We start from the raw sequence: 18,439 nt of genomic DNA, 5'->3' as shown, positions 1-18,439 counted from the left end.
TTTAATGTAGATTCCAACTACAATTAGTAAACTTTTCAAAGCTTCAGGAAAAAAGGCGACAGTTGATTGCTTTGGATGCTTGTTGGTCATTAATTCATTATATTGAAGAGGTCCCTCAATACAGAGCTGGCTGCTAATCACAGCCAGTTGTTAAGAGGATAATAAATAGGAATTTTTCCCTCCCCTCCTCTAAGAATGTCTGCCAGTTTTGAAGATGGTCGGTACAGCTGCAGCAAAGAAGGGAGGGTGTAGTGCTGCCTGTACAGGAGTGGGGGAGTAACCTAATGGTTAATGCAATGGCCTGACAGCCAGGGGAACTGCGGCTCCTTGTGACTCTGAGCAAGTCCATCGCCCCAGGTACAAAATAAGTACCTGCATATAATATGTAAACCATTTGATTGTAACCACAGTCCCTCCCCTTTTGTTGATCTTGTGCTGTCGCTGCGTTGCAAGGCCAGAATCTTGTAGCTGCTACCATGGTGGCATTGGTTAATGCCTGCTTTTTATCTCCAGCAAGGTGAAACTCAGGGAGGGAGGGCGAAAGAGAGAAACATAATGGATAAAGAAGGGAATAGTGAAGATTGATAAGAGTGATGGCTGAGGAGTAGGGAAGCCTGACTAGAAAGGATGAATGGGATGGTAAGAGAGACCTTTTCTCTGGAATATGCTTCCTTTTATGTTTATATTTAGAGTCTTCTCTCTCACAGTTTAAAATAGCATTAAAATCATTATTTTCTGATGTATATGATCATCTTTAACATTTGATATTGCAGTATTGTATGGAATGGTACACAGTAGCTTGGAATCTGCTTTCATCCTTCCCTTATATTCTATTCTTTAGTTCCTGTCCTTTAAGTCTCTTTCCTTTGTTTCATGATGCCTCTGTTGTATTGGTTTTGTAGTTCTTCTAACTTCAATTGTAAACCACCTAGATGGTTACTTATGTGTGGCATATCACATCACATTTCAATAAAACTTTAAAACTTAGATGTTGAAATGACAGGATGAAACAAAGGAACAAAGACAATAGCCGATAAAGTTACAGAAAAACACGTACGGGGGGGGGGGGGGGGGGAGTGAGAAAATGATGAACAAGGCTAGAGAAGAAATGAGTATGTAGCTGAGAGACCAAGATCCATGTGGAGAATGTGGGATGATAGAGAATAGAACAGAGGTTTTCTGTAATTGTACATTTTAATTGATCTCATGTGTTACTTTTGTCATGTGTAATTGTGCTGAAATGTTATTCAGACTTTTGTGGGATATAAATTAAAATACATGAAATGAAAGGGGAGAGGTGCTGCAGAGCAAGGGAAGAAGGTTCCTGCAGCTAAAAGAGGTAAGACGGCAGGTCAATGAAAGTAAACACCAGGTAGCTTCAGATCTCTCTTTCTGCAGTATGAGACTAATTCTGTCAGGAATCACCTAGTTTTCCGGCAGCAAGAACACACTTAAATGCCATATTTACGTGTCTTTGACACACACATTTTCTGGCTATCCACAAGTCTGTAGGTATGCACCAATATTTGATAGCACATATTTTAGGTGAGTTTTCACATGAATGGAGATTTTGGCGGAGTGTGGGCAGGGCTCATATTTATACACATACAGACTTGGGGGTAACCTGAGGAAATACTTCTTAATGGAAAGGATGGAGAATTCATGGAACGGCCTCCCGGTGGAGGTGGTGGAGATGAAAACTGTATCTGAATTCAAGAAAGCTTGGGAGAAGTACATAGGATCTGTAAGGGAGTGAAAGCGAGAGTAAATGACATGGTTGGACAGACTGGATAGGCCGTATGGTCTTTGTCACCCCTTCGATGAAATGTAGTAGATTGGTGAGGTAAGATTTCCCTTTACTAAATCCATGTTGGTTTTGTCTCATTAATCCATGCTTTTGAATGTGCTCTGTAATTTTGTTCTTTATAATAGTCTCTATCATTTTGCCCGGCACCGATGTCAGGCTCACAGGTCTATAATTTCCCAGATCACCTCTGGAACCTTTTTAAAATATTGGCGTTACATTGGCCACCCTCCAATCTTCTGGTACCATGCTTGATTTTAAAGATAAATTACATATCACTAACAATAGTTCTACAGTTCATTTTTTAATTCTGTTAGTACTCTGGGATGAATACCATCCGGTCCAGGCAATTTGCTACTCTTCAATTTGTCAAATTGTGCCATTACACCTTCCAGGTTTACAGATATTTCATTCAGTTTCTCTGGACATCAGCTTTGAATACCATTTCTGGCACCGGTATCTCTCCCAAATTTTCCTTGGTGAAGACCGACGCAAACAATTAATTTAATCTCTATACTATGGCTTTGTCTTCCCTGAGTGCCCCTTTTACCCTTCAGTCTTCTAGCAGTCCAACTGATCCTTTTGCCGGCTTCTTGCTTTTAATATACCTAAAAAAGTTTTTACTATGTGTTTTTTGCCTCCAACGCAATCTTTTTTTTCAAAGTCCCTCTTTGCCTTCCTTATCAGCACTTTCTTTGAAGAACCATATCCATTTCCTTTTCACCTGCTTTTATTTATAAAGATCGATTGCGCTTTTTAGAACCCTTTTCAGTTTAGTTTGAAATCTAGGACTGAGTTTGGTGTGAATGGTTTGCTTTTACACCTAAGGATCACCAAAGGATCACTGATGCCCATCCACCTGGACATTAGACACACTTTCTCCATTGGACTTCATATCCAACATATGCACAAACTTCTCAAATGTCCTTCTACTAGGTGATACCAATTTACACCTAGACAAGCAATATGATGCAAACACCAGGCTTCTAAGAAACTTCCTGAACCAATGGAACTTCAAAATGGCACCAGCCATCTCATCTCATGTAAAAGATCACCAGTTAAGTATGCTAGCTTACAGGCTCTTAAACAATAACAACTGTATAATAGAGAATCATAACTAGGCAGAGGTGCCATGGTCAGACCATAACAAACTCACCTTCACACTTCAAAGGAAAGAGAACGGCAAAAACAGAGACAGAGGACACTACACACTGCCCTAACCAGAGGAAAAGTGGACAACCATAGCTTCTGGTCAACAGCAATGAACGACCAAACAAACAAACATAATACCCACTAACATTCACTTCATGAAAAACTGGGACAAATTAAGTGGAAACACACTAAATGAAATAGCACCACTCAAAATTAAAACAAAGAGGAAACAACAACCACGCCCCTGGTTCAACGAGGAACTATTACAGATGAAAAAACTGTGCAGGAAACTGGAAGGAAAATGGTCAAAAAAACAAATCAGACATGAGAAAAACCACATGGAGGAAAGCCCTAAGCAAGTGCAAACACACCATAAAAAGAGCCAAAGCAGAATACTTTAGCACATGCATGTGCCCAGAAGAGATAAACACAAATAAAATATATGAACTAATGAAAAACGTATTGAACATACAAGCTCTGCTAACATTAAATGAAAAACTACCAACAGCAGACGAGCTCGCACAATATTTTGAAGAAAAAATAATAAAAATAAGATCAAACCTTGCTGCAACACAAACAACATTCATAGATTTCCTACACAAATGTGAAATCGAGGACCACATCAAGGCAGACAGAATCTGGTCCTCCTTTAAGATACCAACAACCGGTTCAGTTAAAGCACTACTGACAAAATATGCACACGCCAATTGCCTACTAGACAGCTGCCCAAACTACATGATGGAAACCCACCAGATTGGTTCATCAAAAGCTTAACTGAACACATACAATACATGTTCTCGAAAGGTCATTTCTCTTTTGACAAGGGCAACAACCTACTCACTCCAATCCCTAAAGACGACACCAGAAAGATCAGTGAACTCACTAATTACAGACCAGTGGCATCAATACCACTGCTGACAAAAACAATGGAGGGACTAGTAGCAAAACAATTAATTGAATACCTAACACACTACTCGGTCCTTCACAGCTCTAAATCAGGCTTCAGACCATGCTGTACCACTGAAACAGTCATAACCACCCTGATCACAAAATTCAGAAGAATAAGCCAAGGCCAGTCAATACTACTACTACAATTCAATATGTCAAGTGCCTTTGACCTAGTTGATCACACAAGCCACATTGAGCCTGCAAATAGGTGGGAAAATGTGGGTACAAATGTAACAAATAAATAATTTAAAAAAATACTAATAACCCTGCTCAACAACATAGGAGTAACTGGAGCAGTACAGCCTAGTTCAGTGGTTTTCTAAGAACTAGATACTACCTTGTCAAGATGTCCAATGAATTCTCAACCTCTTGGATCCCTGAATGCGGGGACCCTCAGGGTTCCCTGATATCACCAATATTATTCAGTGTCCTGATGGCTCCACTTGGCAAGCAACTGGACAAAATGGTTTAAACCCATTCATATACACAGACAATGTCACCATCTGCATACCTTTCAACAACAGCATCACAGAGATACTGGATAAAGCCAAAAAAGGACTCTACCTTATGGAAAATTGGGCCACAACTGTCAAAGTTAAACTGAACTGAAACAAAACCAAACTCCTGGTTTTATCCAGCCAGCAAAATCCCACTACTTACCAAAACCTCATAATAGATCAACAATCTTACACAATCAAAACACAAATAAAAATACTAGGAATCATTTTCGTCATTCCGATTTCCATATAATTTATAAATATGTTAAATAACAGTAATCTCAATATTGATCCCTGTGGCACTCCACTGTTCACCCTCCTCCATGACCATTTAACCCTACCCCTGTTTTCTGTCTAATAACCAATTTCTAATCCACACCAGAACATTGCCTCCTGTCCCATGACTCTTAAATTTTCTCATGAATTTCTCATGAGGAACTTTATCAAAAGCTTTCTGAAAATCTAGATACGCTACATCAACCGGCTCATCTTTATCGACATTTTTATTCACTCCTTCAAAGAAATGAAGCAAATTGGTGAGGCAAACTTCTCTTGCCTGACCCATGCTGACTCTGGCCCATTAAATCATGTTTGTCTATGTGTTCCGTAATTTTATTCTTTATAATAGTTTTGCCCGGCACTGACGTCAGGCTTACTGGTCTGTAATTTCCCGGATCACCCCTGGAACCCTTTTTAAAAATTGGTGTCACATTGGCCACCCTTCAATCTTCAGGTACTACGGATGTTTTTAACGACAGGTTGCATATTACTAATAGTAGATATGCAGTTTCATGCTTGACTTCTTTGAGTACCCTTGGCTGTATGCCATTCGGTCCGGGTGATTTACTACTCTTTAATTTGTCAATTTGGCTCGTTTACATCTTCTAGGTTCACCAAGATTTCTTTCAGTTCCTCCGCATCATCACCCTTGAAAACCATTTCCGGTACAGGCAGATCTCTTACATCTTCTTCCGTAAAGACGGAAGCAAAGAATTCATTCAGTTTCTCCACTATGGCCTTGTCCTCCCTGAGAGCCCCTTTTGCTCATTTGTGATCTTAACGGTTCTACAGATTCTGTCACAGACTTTCTGCTTCTGATGTACCTGAAAAAGTTATTGTTTTAGCCTGTTCGTCAAGTTTCTTTTTATATTCTCTTTAGCCTTCTTTATTAATGCTTTGCACCTGACTTGCCAGTGCTAACGCTGCTTCTTATTTTCTTCATTTAGGTCCTTTTCCCATTCTTTGAAGGACATTGTTTTGGCCTCTTTCACTTCACCTCTTAACCATGCTGGTTGTCCCATGGTCTTTGTATTTTTTGAAAGAGTAAAACGTCGATGCGCTTCTACTCATTCTGCACCACTCAGGATTTTTGAGACATAAGCCGCCTCTTTTCCAAGCTGAAGAGCCCTGTGTTTGGACATTAGTCCTGTTTGGGGTGCTCCGCAGTGAGGCATTACCTTCTACTTTTGTAGTTATTTGTGAGTATTGTGGTTACTTGTTATCTAATGATAATTAGCAGGCGATGTATTGAGTTTTTGTCACTATATTGCCACCAATGGCTGACATGCAACTATCTACTGGTTTCATTGATACGGTATGCTGAGACCATGGCAATGACTTTTTCCGTGGCAGGCCTCTTTTTGTGAAACAGATTGCCAGGGGCCTTTGCATGGGGTGTTGGGACAGTATTGAGAAGCTTTTTAAAACGCATCTTTTTGTACAAGCATTTTAGTAATTTGATAGTGCCAGGATTGGGTGAGTAGTTAGCACAAAGACAGACACACTGCTGTACTGCTGCAGTTGTCTTATGACATCTTGTTTGTATGTATATATTTTTATTTGTGTTTTTTAGTACTGTAAGCCACTTAGGTTTTAGGCAGGCTATAAATGGTTAAAATAAATAGAGGAGCATTTTCGATAAAACGTCTAAATCAGAGTTTGGACGTTTTACAAAAACGTCCAAATTCTGAACAGGAAAGGTCATTTTCATAAAAGATAGGCGTCTATCTTTTGTGTGCGAAAATACCTATGGACGTCTTGTGATTTGGACATTTTTGGGGGGGTTTTGGTCCATTTTCGAACAGTGGCCAAGCCAGGTCATAAGTACCTGGCAGAAACCCAAATTGTGGCAACACTCCATACTGCAAATCCCAGGGCATTCGGTTGCTTCCCATGTCTGTCTCAATAGCAGACTGTGGACTTTTCCTCCAGGAATTTGTCCAAACCTTTTTAAAACTCAGATACGCTAAATGCTGTTACCACCTCCTCCGGCAAAGAGTTCCAGAGCTTTACTATTCGTTGAGTGAAAAAATATTTCCTCCTATTTGTTTTAAAAGTATTTCCATGTAACTTCCTCGAGTGTCCCCTAGTGTTTGTACTTTTGGAACGAGTAAAAATTCGATTTACTTCTACTCATATAGGATCACTTATAAAATCTTAACCTTGGTTTACATTCTGGCCCACCGCCTTACTTACCCTGCTTGCTCATACCACACTTTCCTACCAGGTCTCTACAATCAATCGTCCCAGCAAGACCTGCACTCATTACCTAGCTTACCATTTTCTCCATTATGGGACCCACTCTTTGGAATGCCCTATCCTTACATCTTCGACTGGAGCATTTGCTCCCAAAATTTAGGGAAGGTCTAAAGACCTTTTTATTCTATGATCCCTATGGAGTGTAATGTAATATTGTTAACCAACATTGACTATCCTCACTTTTTCCATCCCTTGATAGGGTAGCTGAGAGCGCCATTTGTAGCCTAGACCGCTCCTCTTTTCTTCACTTCCCTATTCTATCCATGATGTAACTTTCTTTCCTCTTTCTTCACTTCCCTATCCCATCCATGATGTAACTTCCTTCCCTCGTTCTCTACTTTTTAAATTAGAGTAATGTCAACCACTCAGAATGGATTCCTGAATGGGTAGTATATCAAATATTGATTAAACATGGAAACTAGGTGTGTGAGGAAGTAGAGAGCTGGCCATGAGGGGTTGTGATTTTGTCTGTAGTATACTATGCTATACTTTTGTATTGTTGTTTGAATATTTTTACTGTTGTAATTGTCTATTGCTCATGTTTATTCTTACTGTACACCGCCTTGAGTGAATCCCTTCAAAAAGGTGGTAAATAAATCCTAATAAATTCCTGGAGGGGAAGGGGGGGGGAGCTTTAAGGACTATAGGGGTCACAGGGGAGGGGGGGCGGGGACATTGGGGTGGGTGGGAGGTTGGATGGGGTTTAGACATATTCTGAGGTGGGAATATATAAACTATAGAGCTGTTACTGAATCTGGTTTATGTTGTACTGTTATGTATTTTGTGGCAAATTGTGTAACTTGGTTTGAATTGCCTTTAATAAAAAATGTTGAAACTTATAAATCCTCAAAAATAATATATATAAATTGTGCTTTTTTTTTGTTCTTCAACAGATTTTTGCTCTGCGAAATGTTGAGCTGTCGAGATTCCAGAAGTATGTGACCAACTGTATTAGAGTATTTTCTGTCCTGATGATCCCTATTGCTGCAACAGTCCCCTCTGTAAGTCCATAAGACTGTGGAAGCATGCGCAGGGCAGGAGTTGTGTTTTGCATATGTGAGGGCTCTGGGGCAATGTCCAGGGCAGAATATGCTTTGAAGCTTTTGCAGGGCAGATGTGCTTTGTGCATGTGAGGGCTCTGGGACAGTGCACAGGGCAGAATGTGTGTTTTGCACGGGCTGTGAGAGTGTGCACAGGGCAGGAGATATGCTTTTATTTATTTATTTGGATTTTGCTCACACCTTTTTCAGTAATAGTTCAAGGTGAATTACATTCAGGTACACTGGGTATTTCCCTGTCCCTGGAGGGTTGACAGTCTAATTTTGTACCTGAAGCATGGGAGGTTGACTTGCCCAAGATCACAAGGAGCAGCACTGGGATTTGAACCAGGCACCTCTGGATGTCAAGACTGGTGCTCTAACTACTAGGCTACTCCTCCACTCAGTGCAGAAGATGTGCTTTGCGCATGTGAGGGATATGGGAGAATGCACAGGGCAGTATATGTGCTTTGTGTGGGCAGTAGAAGCGTGCACAAGACAGGAGATGTGCTTTTCACGTGTAAGGGCTCTGGGAGAATGCACAGGACAGAATGTGTGCTTTGCATGGGCTATGGGAGTGTGTGCAGGGCAGGAGATGTGCTTTGCGCGTGTGAGGGCTATGGGAGAATCACAGGGCAGAATGTGTGCTTTGCATGGGCTGTGGGAGTGTGTGCAGGGCAGAAGATGTGCTTTTTTGCATTTGAGGGCTGTGGGAGAATGCACAGGGCAGAATGTGTTTTGCACAGGCTGTGGGAGTGTGCGCAGCGCAGGAGATGTGCTTTGCGCATGTGAAGGTTATGGGAGAATGCACAGGGCAGAATGTGTGCTTTACATGGGGTGTGTGAGTGTGCGCAGGGCAAGAGATGTGCTTTGTGCATGTGAGGGCTCTGGGACAATGTACAGGGCAGAATGTGTGCTTGCGTGGGCTGTGGGAATGTGCGAAGTGCAGGAGATGTGCTTTGTGTGTGTTAGGTCTCTTGGAGAATGCACAGGGCAGAATGTGTGCTTTGCATGGGCTGTGGGAGTGTACTCAGTGGCAGGAGATGTGTTTTATACATTTGAGGGCTCTCCCGGCTCTGGGACAATGCACAGGGCAAAATGTGTGTTTTGTACCGGCTGTGGGAGTGTGCTCAGGGCAGGAGACGTGCTTTGCACATGCAAGGGCTGTGCAGTAGGGGCTACCTGCTACTCTGTTTCCACTGTAGGTCATCTCTCTGTCTCTCTTCCTCGACCCCCCCCCCTCCTCCCATAGATCTGCACCACTTGTATTCTTTCCCCCTTCTCTCTCCACTCCCTGCCATGTGGGTCTGGTGTCTCTCTTTGCTGCTCCTTCCCTCCCCCCCTCCCCTGAATCACCACACAGGTCAGTACCTCTTTATGCTCCCTCCCCCTTTGCCTGTCCCTCATCTCTTTCTTTCTCCTACCTTTACTCCCCCTCCCCCCCCCCCCCCCCCCCCCAATGTATCTGGTGACTCTTTGGCCCAGATGCATTAAAGACGTTGGTAATTCCCGTTCCCTACCGATTCCATAGCGAATCGGTAGGGAACGGGAATGCATCAACGATAGGGAATGCAAATGAGCTACTCGTTGTAGCTCACTTGCATTCTCTATTCCTTCGGTACCTGAGTCGGAGAATCGGGACGTCCCTTTTGATTAGGCTCCTCTTCCTGGTCTTTTCAGCCAATCAAAGCAGGCTTAGCTGGCTGTTGTCAGCGAAACGCGCTCTGATTGGCTGAAGAGACCAGGAAGAGGAGCCTAATCTAAAGGGATGTCCCGATTCTCCAGCAACCAGGAAAATATAAAAGTTTTGCTGTGGAGGGGCGGCGAAGACAAAATAGAAGGGGGGAAAAAACACCAGCGCCAGCAGAGCTAAAATAAAATGCGAAAAAAAAGACATCTCTCAGAAGCACAGGGAGAGTACGTCCTTAAAGGACGCCCCTCACATGCGCTCCCTGCTTTTTTTTTTTTTCTTTTTTACCTTTTTTGGGGGCCCTTTTCCTTTCCGATTCCCTCACAGGAGCCCTAATGAGAGGTCAGACATCTCGTTAGGGTTCCTACGGTAAGGGAATCGGAAAAACGGTAGTGCATCTCATTTATAATGGGCTGCAACGGTAGTGCAGCTCATTATAATAGCTTTTCAATCATTTGCATTCCGTTTTCGTTGCCTGCTACCGTGGCAGGGAAAATGCCCTTAGTGCATGCCCGGGGTGAACTACTTGCGTTTTAAACTGGCTGGAACCAGTTTAAAACGCAAGTTGTGGGCTCGTTAGGTTTTGTGCATCTGGGCCTTTGTTCTTCCCAGCAGTCCTCCAGAGTCCCAACAGGTGACTGGCAGAGGCAGTGATGTAAAAAGGTTGCCTAAGGCCAGTCCCACCAGAGCCTTTCCTGCTGCATACCACCTCATGTGATGTAACTTCATATGGGTAGGCAGTAGGCACGGCCGAGGACAGGCTGTGGCGGGGCTGGCCGCAGTCAGCTTCTTTAAATTTCTGCCTCTGTTGGTCACCTGCTGGGACTGTGGAAGACTGCCGGTGGGGGAGCAGAACCAAATGATAATCCCATGCACTGTATAACATCAAGTCAATCTTTAAGCATAGGACAACAAACATCCAAAAAAGAAGAAAATATCACCAAAATAATTATTTTAACTATATAACACCGTGTAAAAATATAAATGTGAGAATTGTGCTCAGATTCAATCTTCACTCACTGCACCATGAGAGCAAGTAAAGGGAACCATCACAGAACACTCAATATCAAATCATATCAAAATGAACACCCAATAAAAAATCCATAATGTACCTTTAAGAATGAAAATGGAAACTGGTGTAGCAGCGGATCCAGCTAGCTTCCTTTATTATAATAAATAAAAAATGCCCCAAGGAGCCACCATCACCACATAAAACCAGCAATCACAAAATGAATCTTGTATCACTAGCGATTCCCTGATGCAGATCTAGGTTTCGCTACAGCTTCTTCAGAGGGAATCAATACTCCTCAAAATCAAAACTCAATGAGAGCCATTCCTTCCAAATATTTCCATACAGGTTAATCCAAAAAAACAATCTACCACATATTTACAAAGTGAATATAATACATGACAAAAATTAATATAATATATAGCAGATTACCAGAAAGATCATTGACTCTCTGCTGGCTCACTGTATAGAGACAGACATTGTAACAATTCCCCTTGGCAAAGGTCAATTTTATTTAAAAAGTTATACTGATTGCAACACTTCACGGGTGGTGTATTGCATCAGCCTCCCATGCCAGTTGTGTTATATTGGTCACATTAATTGTCCATGGAAATTGAGAACAGCAGAACATCTGAGCAGTATAAGAAGTGGAAAAATGATGGCTCCCCTGATTGAATATTGGACCAATTTTGCATATACTTTGGAAGATTTGAAGTTTGTGGCTCTCCTTCAGCTATGTGTTCATGCTTGGGGGGGGGGGGGATTTCTTGCTCTTTGTTGATTAAAGAATAATGTCTTATATTTCAGTGGGACACTGTGAGTCCTCATGGATTGAACTGTGAGTTTGAATTGCTTGAACCTTATTAAGATCCTTAAATATTTTATGCTTCTGGTTGTTCACCCTTTCATGATATTGGTAACTATGCAGGCGAGATCTGCTGTGATGATGTCATTACATATTGACGCTGTTATATATTTTTGGCATTATTTTTTACCGTTGCCAGAAATCCCCCAGTCTGAGCCACAGAGAGTCAATGATCATTCTGGTAACCTGCTATATATTATAGTCCTCTAGCACTATCCCCTTACACTGTAAATTTTCTTAATTTTTTGTGAGCCACATTGTGCCTGCATGAGTGGGAAAATGTGGGATACAAGTGAACAATAAATAAATAAATAATTTGTTTGTAATGTATTATATTCACTTTGTATATATGTGGTAGATTGTTGTTTTGGATTGACGTGTATGGAAATATTTGGGAGGAATAGCTCTCATTGAGTTTTGATTTTCAGGAATGTTGAGTCCCTCTGAAGATGTAGCGAAACCCAGATACATCAGAGGATCGCTAGTAGAGAGCTGCATGGCTTCCGTCCCCGCGGGAATCCCGCGGAACCCGCGAGATTCCCGCGGGGACGAGGCAGTTCCTGCGGGGTTCCCGCGGGGAAGGAAGCAGTTCTGCGGGGTTCCCGCGGGGACGGAGACAGTTCCTGTGGGGTTCCCGTGGGGATGGAACCAGTTCTGTGGGCTTCCCGTGGAAATGTAAGCTGCACCTGCACCAGCCTCTCATCTACCGAATACCAATTTATTTGAGGGCTGTCTCCTCCTCCTCCTCTTCTTCCTTGCTTTAACAGCATAAATGTGGAAAGTCTTCCATTAAGGAGGTGGTAGAGTCACAAATGATGACGGAATTCAAAAAGGCGTGGGATGAACACAGAGGATCTCTAGTTAGAAAATGGAAGTTATATAAAAGCTAACCTTAAATGGCTGCATGTGTGTGGATATGTCAAGTGACACTTAGATGGCGACTCTGGCTGTGATGAACTAGAGCTGATACCTGGCAGACTTGTATGGTCTGTGTCTCATACATGGCAATCTGGTGTAGGATGGGCTGGAAAGGGCTTAGACAGCAACTTCAGTGGCTGGAACATGAGGACAGTGCTGGACAGACTTTTATGGTCTGTGTCCCACAAATGAGAACATGAATAGGCTGGAGTGGGCTTCTATGGCAACTCCAGCAGTTGGAACATAAGGATGGGGCCAGATAGACTCCTGTGGTCTTTGTTCCAGAAACACGAAAGAAAGACCATAATCAAGTATATAGTATCACACTCATTGATTTAATGATGAATTGATCATGAGTGTGACTATTGGGCAGAGTGGATGGACCGTTCAGGTCTATTTGCTGTCACTTACTATGTTACTATTAATCCTCTTTGCTCCCAGGCTGGTGCACAGACCTCAGCTCTGACACAGGCACGAGAATCAGATGTCACCTGACCTACTGGCGCGTGCATGTGGCCTCTCAGCACACACTGCCAGTGAATCAGTGACAAATCTTACATGTGCGCACCAGAGTGTTCCAAGTTCCAACTTCCATTCCTTCCTTGCCTACAGTGCTGTGGCTCAAATCCAGAAAGAGACTGAGGGAGCTGACTGGAACTTTCTTTTATGTACTATTAAATTCTTACGGGGATGGGTGGGGACGGGTTGGGATGGTTTAAATTTTTGTGGGGATGGGTAAGATTCCAGTGGGGATGGGTGGGGACGGGTAAGATTCCAGCAGGGACGGGCGGGGATGGGTAGAATTTCTGTCCCCGTGCAACTCTCTAATCGCTAGTGATACAAGATTCATTTCATGATTGCTGGTTTTATTTGATGATGGTTCTCTTTGGGACATTTTAATTTATTATAATATAGTTGGATCCGCTGCTACACCAATTCCCTTTTTCAAGTGATTCATCACTCAGATAAGCTTTTTTTCATTCTTATATGAACATTATGTGAATATTGTATGAACTTTATGGATTTTTTATTGAGTGTTCATTTTGATATAATTTGATATGGAAACAGAGTGTGCTTTGATGGTTCCCTTTACTTATTATGATGCAGTGAGTGAAGTTTGACTCTGAGCACATTTCTCACATTTACCCCACTGTTTATGAAGCTGCACCAGTGAATGGGCTGTGTCAGTATTAGTGCACGGCAGCTGCTAGTGCAGCTTAGTAAACAGGGGGGTTATATTTTTACACCGAGTTATATAGTTAAATATAACCAAAATAAAAAAAAATGTTCTTTTTTTGATGTTTGTTATCCTATGCTTAAAGATTGACTTGAAGGCAATCCCCACTTGTCTGTGACAAAACATTAGTAAGCTCGACTCAGGAGAGAGACCTTGGGGTGTTGGTGTCGGAGAATCTGAAGGCGACAAAACAGTGTGACAAGGCGGTGGCCGTAGACAGAAGGTTGCTAGGCTGTATAGAGAGAGGTGTGACCAGCAGAAGAAAGGAGGTGTTGATGCCCCTGTCCAAGTCTTTGGTGAGGCCACACCTGGAGTATTGTGTTCAGTTTTGGAGGCCATATCTTGCTAAGGATGTAAAAAGAAAAGCTACAAAAATGGTATGGGATCTGCGTTACAAGACGTATGAGGAGAGACTTGTTGACCTGAACATGTATACCCTGGAGGAAAGGAGAAACAGGGGTGATATGATACAGACTTTCAAATATTTGAAAGGTATTAATTCGCAAACAAACCTTTTCCGGAGACGGGAAGGCAGTAGAACTAGAGGACATGAAATGAGGCTGAAGGGCAGACTCAAGAAGAATGTCAGGAAGTATGTTTTCACGGAGAGAGTGGTGGATACTTGGAATGCCCTCCCACAGGAGGTGGTGGAGATGAAAACGGTAATGGAATTCAAACATGCATGGGATAAATACAAAGGAATCCTGTTTAGAAGGAATGGTTCCGTGGAATCTTAGCGGAGATTGGGTGGCGACGCCTGTAATTGGAAACAAAACGGGGGCTAGGCAGACTTCTATGGTCTACGCCCTGATCGTGACTGAATAGATAGGGATGGGCTGGAGTGTAAAATTTAAGGGGCTTCAATGTTAGCTTCAGAAGTTAGTACAAGAACAGTACTGGGCAAACTTCTACGATCTGTGCCCTGAGAAAGGCAAGGATAAATCAAACTTGGGTATACATATAAAGTATCACATACCATGTAAAATGAGTTTATCATGTTGGGCAGACTGGATGGACAGTACAGGTCTTTATCTGCCGTCATTTACTATGTTACTATATTTGATGGGGGAATTAATGTCACAAATATTCCATGTGACAATTTTAATGGTTTCCATAATCCACTAAAGGTTTTTGTGCCCAGTTCCCTCCGCCCTTATACAAAATGAGTTCCCAATTCAAAAGTATAAAAGCACAATAAATATGGTGTCTATGGGAAGCAGCCATATATCCCAATACTTATTTGCATCCCAATGATCCCCACCCATCTTATCCAGTATTACTGTCTCCCTATTGCCCTTCCCCCCTCTTTCCCACCCTCCTTCATCCATCCAAAACATCCAAAATCATGTATCACTCCCACTATCATACTGTTCCCCAACCATATCTTTTAACTATGCATAAGAACAAAAGGTAAGCTATTGGAACACTACAGTATAGAGTCCTAGTTATCTAGAAAGTCTTCAAACTTGTTACATAATCAATGAATCGTCTTGTGGACTGGCATTCAGAGGACTGACACTTTAACCTGTTGTTTCTATCTGGGACACGCTGCCATCTTGCAGGAGATTTTTGGTCTGAAGTTGATGGATGCGCCTCAGACCTGAGTTCTTTTAACTTCAGTGGAAATGTCACAGGTTGTGGTGCAGACAAATTGCACAGTATGAAATAATTTCTATACTAGATTGCCTCTGCCCAGGTGTGTGTGTATTAACCAGTGGCACTGCAGTTTCTTGTAATTCTTGTACCCTCTCCCTCTTCCCCCCACTAAGTTTTATCTTCATTTTTAACACTGTGTGCACGTCTGTCCTAGAAGAAAGGTACATCCTGAGCACACTCTCCTCACAGACAGATTTGGAGTCCACAGCAGGAACTAGTGCTGGGGCAGTTTCCTTCCTTCATGACTCTTACAAACCTCTGCATGTCTCATTTGATCTCATTTGCTGTAGTTAAAAGGATGCTTTTGAAGGCCTGGCAGCCTTTTGATCACTGATCAGAAGAGTTTCCAGTGCAGCTGACTGATTGTGTTTTTCTTTCCTTTGCAGTCTGTGGCTCTGTACTGGGTCTCCTCCAGCTGCGTGGGCCTGGGACATAACCTGCTGCTACGTTCGCCAACTCTTCGCCATATATGTCGGATACCAAGGACCAAATCTGACTCGGACACGCCCTACAAAGATATAGCCAGGGCCTTACTTGTAAAATGTTCTTTTCAGAGGTGATTCCTCTCCTGTATATTCAATAAAGATATACATTGCCTTTCAGTGTGTGGTTATATGGAAGTGCTTCTGCTGTCAGAGCTGTGGCCTCATGAATGATTCTAAACTGTTGAACAGTGACAGTCTCGTAAAACGATAGTGGCACTTATCCCACTAGCAGGTGCTGCTGAAAATCTTTGCAAACTGTAGCAGCGCTATCCAAACAATGCCAGAGTGGTCTGGGGCAGAGCTGGGAGTTACCCAAAGAGCAATGTAGATTCAGCACCGTCAGTAGAACTTCAAGTGACAACTGTTGGGTCTGATTATCACCTGATATACAAATGTAAACTGAAACTCTGGAAGGGAATAAACAGCTCATGAGCAAAAGAAACAGTATTTTTCTCCAATTTTATTAGTTACCTGTAAAACAAGACCCCCTGCAGGCATTTTAAATGCAGTAATTGTAACACTTGTTATCATTACTACGGAGTGTACAGAATTTATCAATCCAGTGAATTGTAAGACATGTAAAATGACTTCTAAGACAAATTGTCATTCAACTTTTGTGATTTATATATTGAAGTGCCTGTGTAATAAAATCTATGTAGGGAAGACCACAAGAAGGCAACATGTTAGGATCAATGAACATAAGTCCTGTATCACACGACAAAAGGAAGGAGCACTGTCAGTGCCACATTGTGTGAAGACGGGACATAAATTTGCAGAACTACTTTGTTTTGCAATAAAACAAATCCAAGTCCCACTTTGTGGTGGGAATCCAGATCGCTGTTTAGTACAACATGAACAGCGTTGGATCCATCGGTTACACACAATGGAACCAAAGAGTTTGAATACCTCTTTTGAGTGGGCTGTGTTTCAGTGAAGGCTCAAGTGTGTTTTAAGTTTCTGCCCTCTTAGGCTTTCTGTAGTTTGTTTACCCTATTCTGATTGGTGGGTTTGTGTTGGCGTTCTATTTACAATCCGGCGCCATTTTGGAAAGGGTATGCTGCAAAAATGTCAGATTAACAGCAAGTATATAAAACTTTCCAAATTCTATACCCCTTTTTTCCTGTTACTTTTATACTTTGTATTCACTTTTATCTTTTTTGAAGATGGGGTTTTGAGGTGTATTTCAGCACGTATCTGGTCTCCGTTGACAAAGCCAATGGGCAAAATGGTCCCCATTGGGAGTTATTTTTACTGCTGTAATTGTCTGTTGCTTATGTTTGACTTATTCTTGCTGTATACTGCCTTAAATGAATAAATAAAAAGCTAAGGGCTTCTTTTTACAAAGCCACACTGCTGATTCTTAGTGCGGCAAAAGAGAGGAAGCCCATTCAATTCCAATGGGCTTCCTTTCATTTGCTGCGCAATTGCTAGCGCGACTTTGTAAAAGAAGCCCTTTGTACCTTTTGATGTTTAAAAAAAACAAACTCTTTTTGAAGCTTGTTTATGATACTTGCATTGGCATAATACCCTGTTTGAAATATATGAGCACATAATGCAGTTAAAAGAAGAAATAAAAAGGGAAGAAATTTATTTAAAAAAACGAAATATCACAGGAGGTTTTTGGCCAAAGATTAGGCAATAGTCCATTTAGTACTAGAATTGTTTCTGTGCATTGTCTCTTGAGTATTTTGGGCTTTTGAGGTCTTTTCCTTCCTGCCATTTGTGATGAATGTTTGGATATTGTTAAGCACTGGAAGTTTACATCCGCAGTATTTTGTTTGAAGTGGTTTATGGTGCAGTGTCAGCCACTGTAAAAGCACCAAGGTTTTTAATTTGTTTTCATTAGCTGCGGTCCATGTGTGTGGAGACTATTTTGCTTGAAGGTAAAATATGTTTTTTTTCATTATTTAAATTATTCTATTCTGGCTTGGATATTGTGAGTTTAAGTAGACCATGCAAACTGCAAGCTCTGATAATCGCCAGCAGCTCTCACTGGTTCTTAGTCGTACAAGCAATCTTGAGTTTTTGGTTTCGGCTTCAGATGAAACCATGATGAGTTTATGCTGCAGTTTCACTTCTGGCTGAAAGCTTTCAGAGGGTTTTGGTGGCAGTTTTGGTTGGCCTCTACTCTTAATATCTTAAGAAGTCATTTACTAACTTGGATCTTGCCAGGTATTTGTGACCTGGATAGGCCACTGTTGGAAACAGGATTCTGGGCTTGCTGGACCTTTGGTCTTTCCCAGTATGGCAATACTTATGTACTAAATGGGCCCTGGGGCACATAACATGCACTGCTTTAAATGACCCTTATATATAGATTAACCTTGTTTTAAGACGAGCATGAACCACTTGAACTCATCCTTATTCAAACAGGAATGATGCATGCGTGTTTAAAATCATTCGTTCTTAAATCACTTGGTATATATTATTCTAGTTTCCTAAAACTGGTAACATAGCTTCAGAATTCTACAGGTGTGTTCCAAGAGCAACGGTGATACAGCATCCAAGTCGCTACTTCTAATGCCGCCCCCAGGAACCTGATCTCTCTTTCATCTTCTATTTCTTCTCCCTCTGACATTGCTTCATGCCTGTAACACCTCCAC

At 41.9% G+C, this 18,439-nt stretch overlaps 1 protein-coding gene across 1 annotated transcript in view; it reads left to right on the top strand.

Moving 5' to 3' along the window:
• LOC115458885 (cytochrome c oxidase assembly protein COX18, mitochondrial-like) overlaps positions 1-15,953 on the top strand; it is a 41,726-nt gene extending 25,773 nt beyond the window's left edge. Inside the window, exons 6-7 of the mRNA XM_030188723.1 lie at positions 7,833-7,940; positions 15,738-15,953. Coding sequence (XP_030044583.1) covers positions 7,833-7,940; positions 15,738-15,911 — 282 coding nt within the window. The 3' untranslated portion in view covers positions 15,912-15,953. The remainder of the gene's footprint in view (positions 1-7,832; positions 7,941-15,737) is intronic.
• Positions 15,954-18,439: the final 2,486 nt, after the last annotated feature.

This window comes from Microcaecilia unicolor, unplaced genomic scaffold (assembly GCF_901765095.1).
Source record: "Microcaecilia unicolor unplaced genomic scaffold, aMicUni1.1, whole genome shotgun sequence".
Classification (NCBI taxonomy): Eukaryota; Metazoa; Chordata; class Amphibia; order Gymnophiona; family Siphonopidae; genus Microcaecilia; species Microcaecilia unicolor.
The sequence above is the reverse complement of the archived record's forward strand: the minus strand, read 5'-3'. Positions and strand labels throughout refer to the sequence as shown.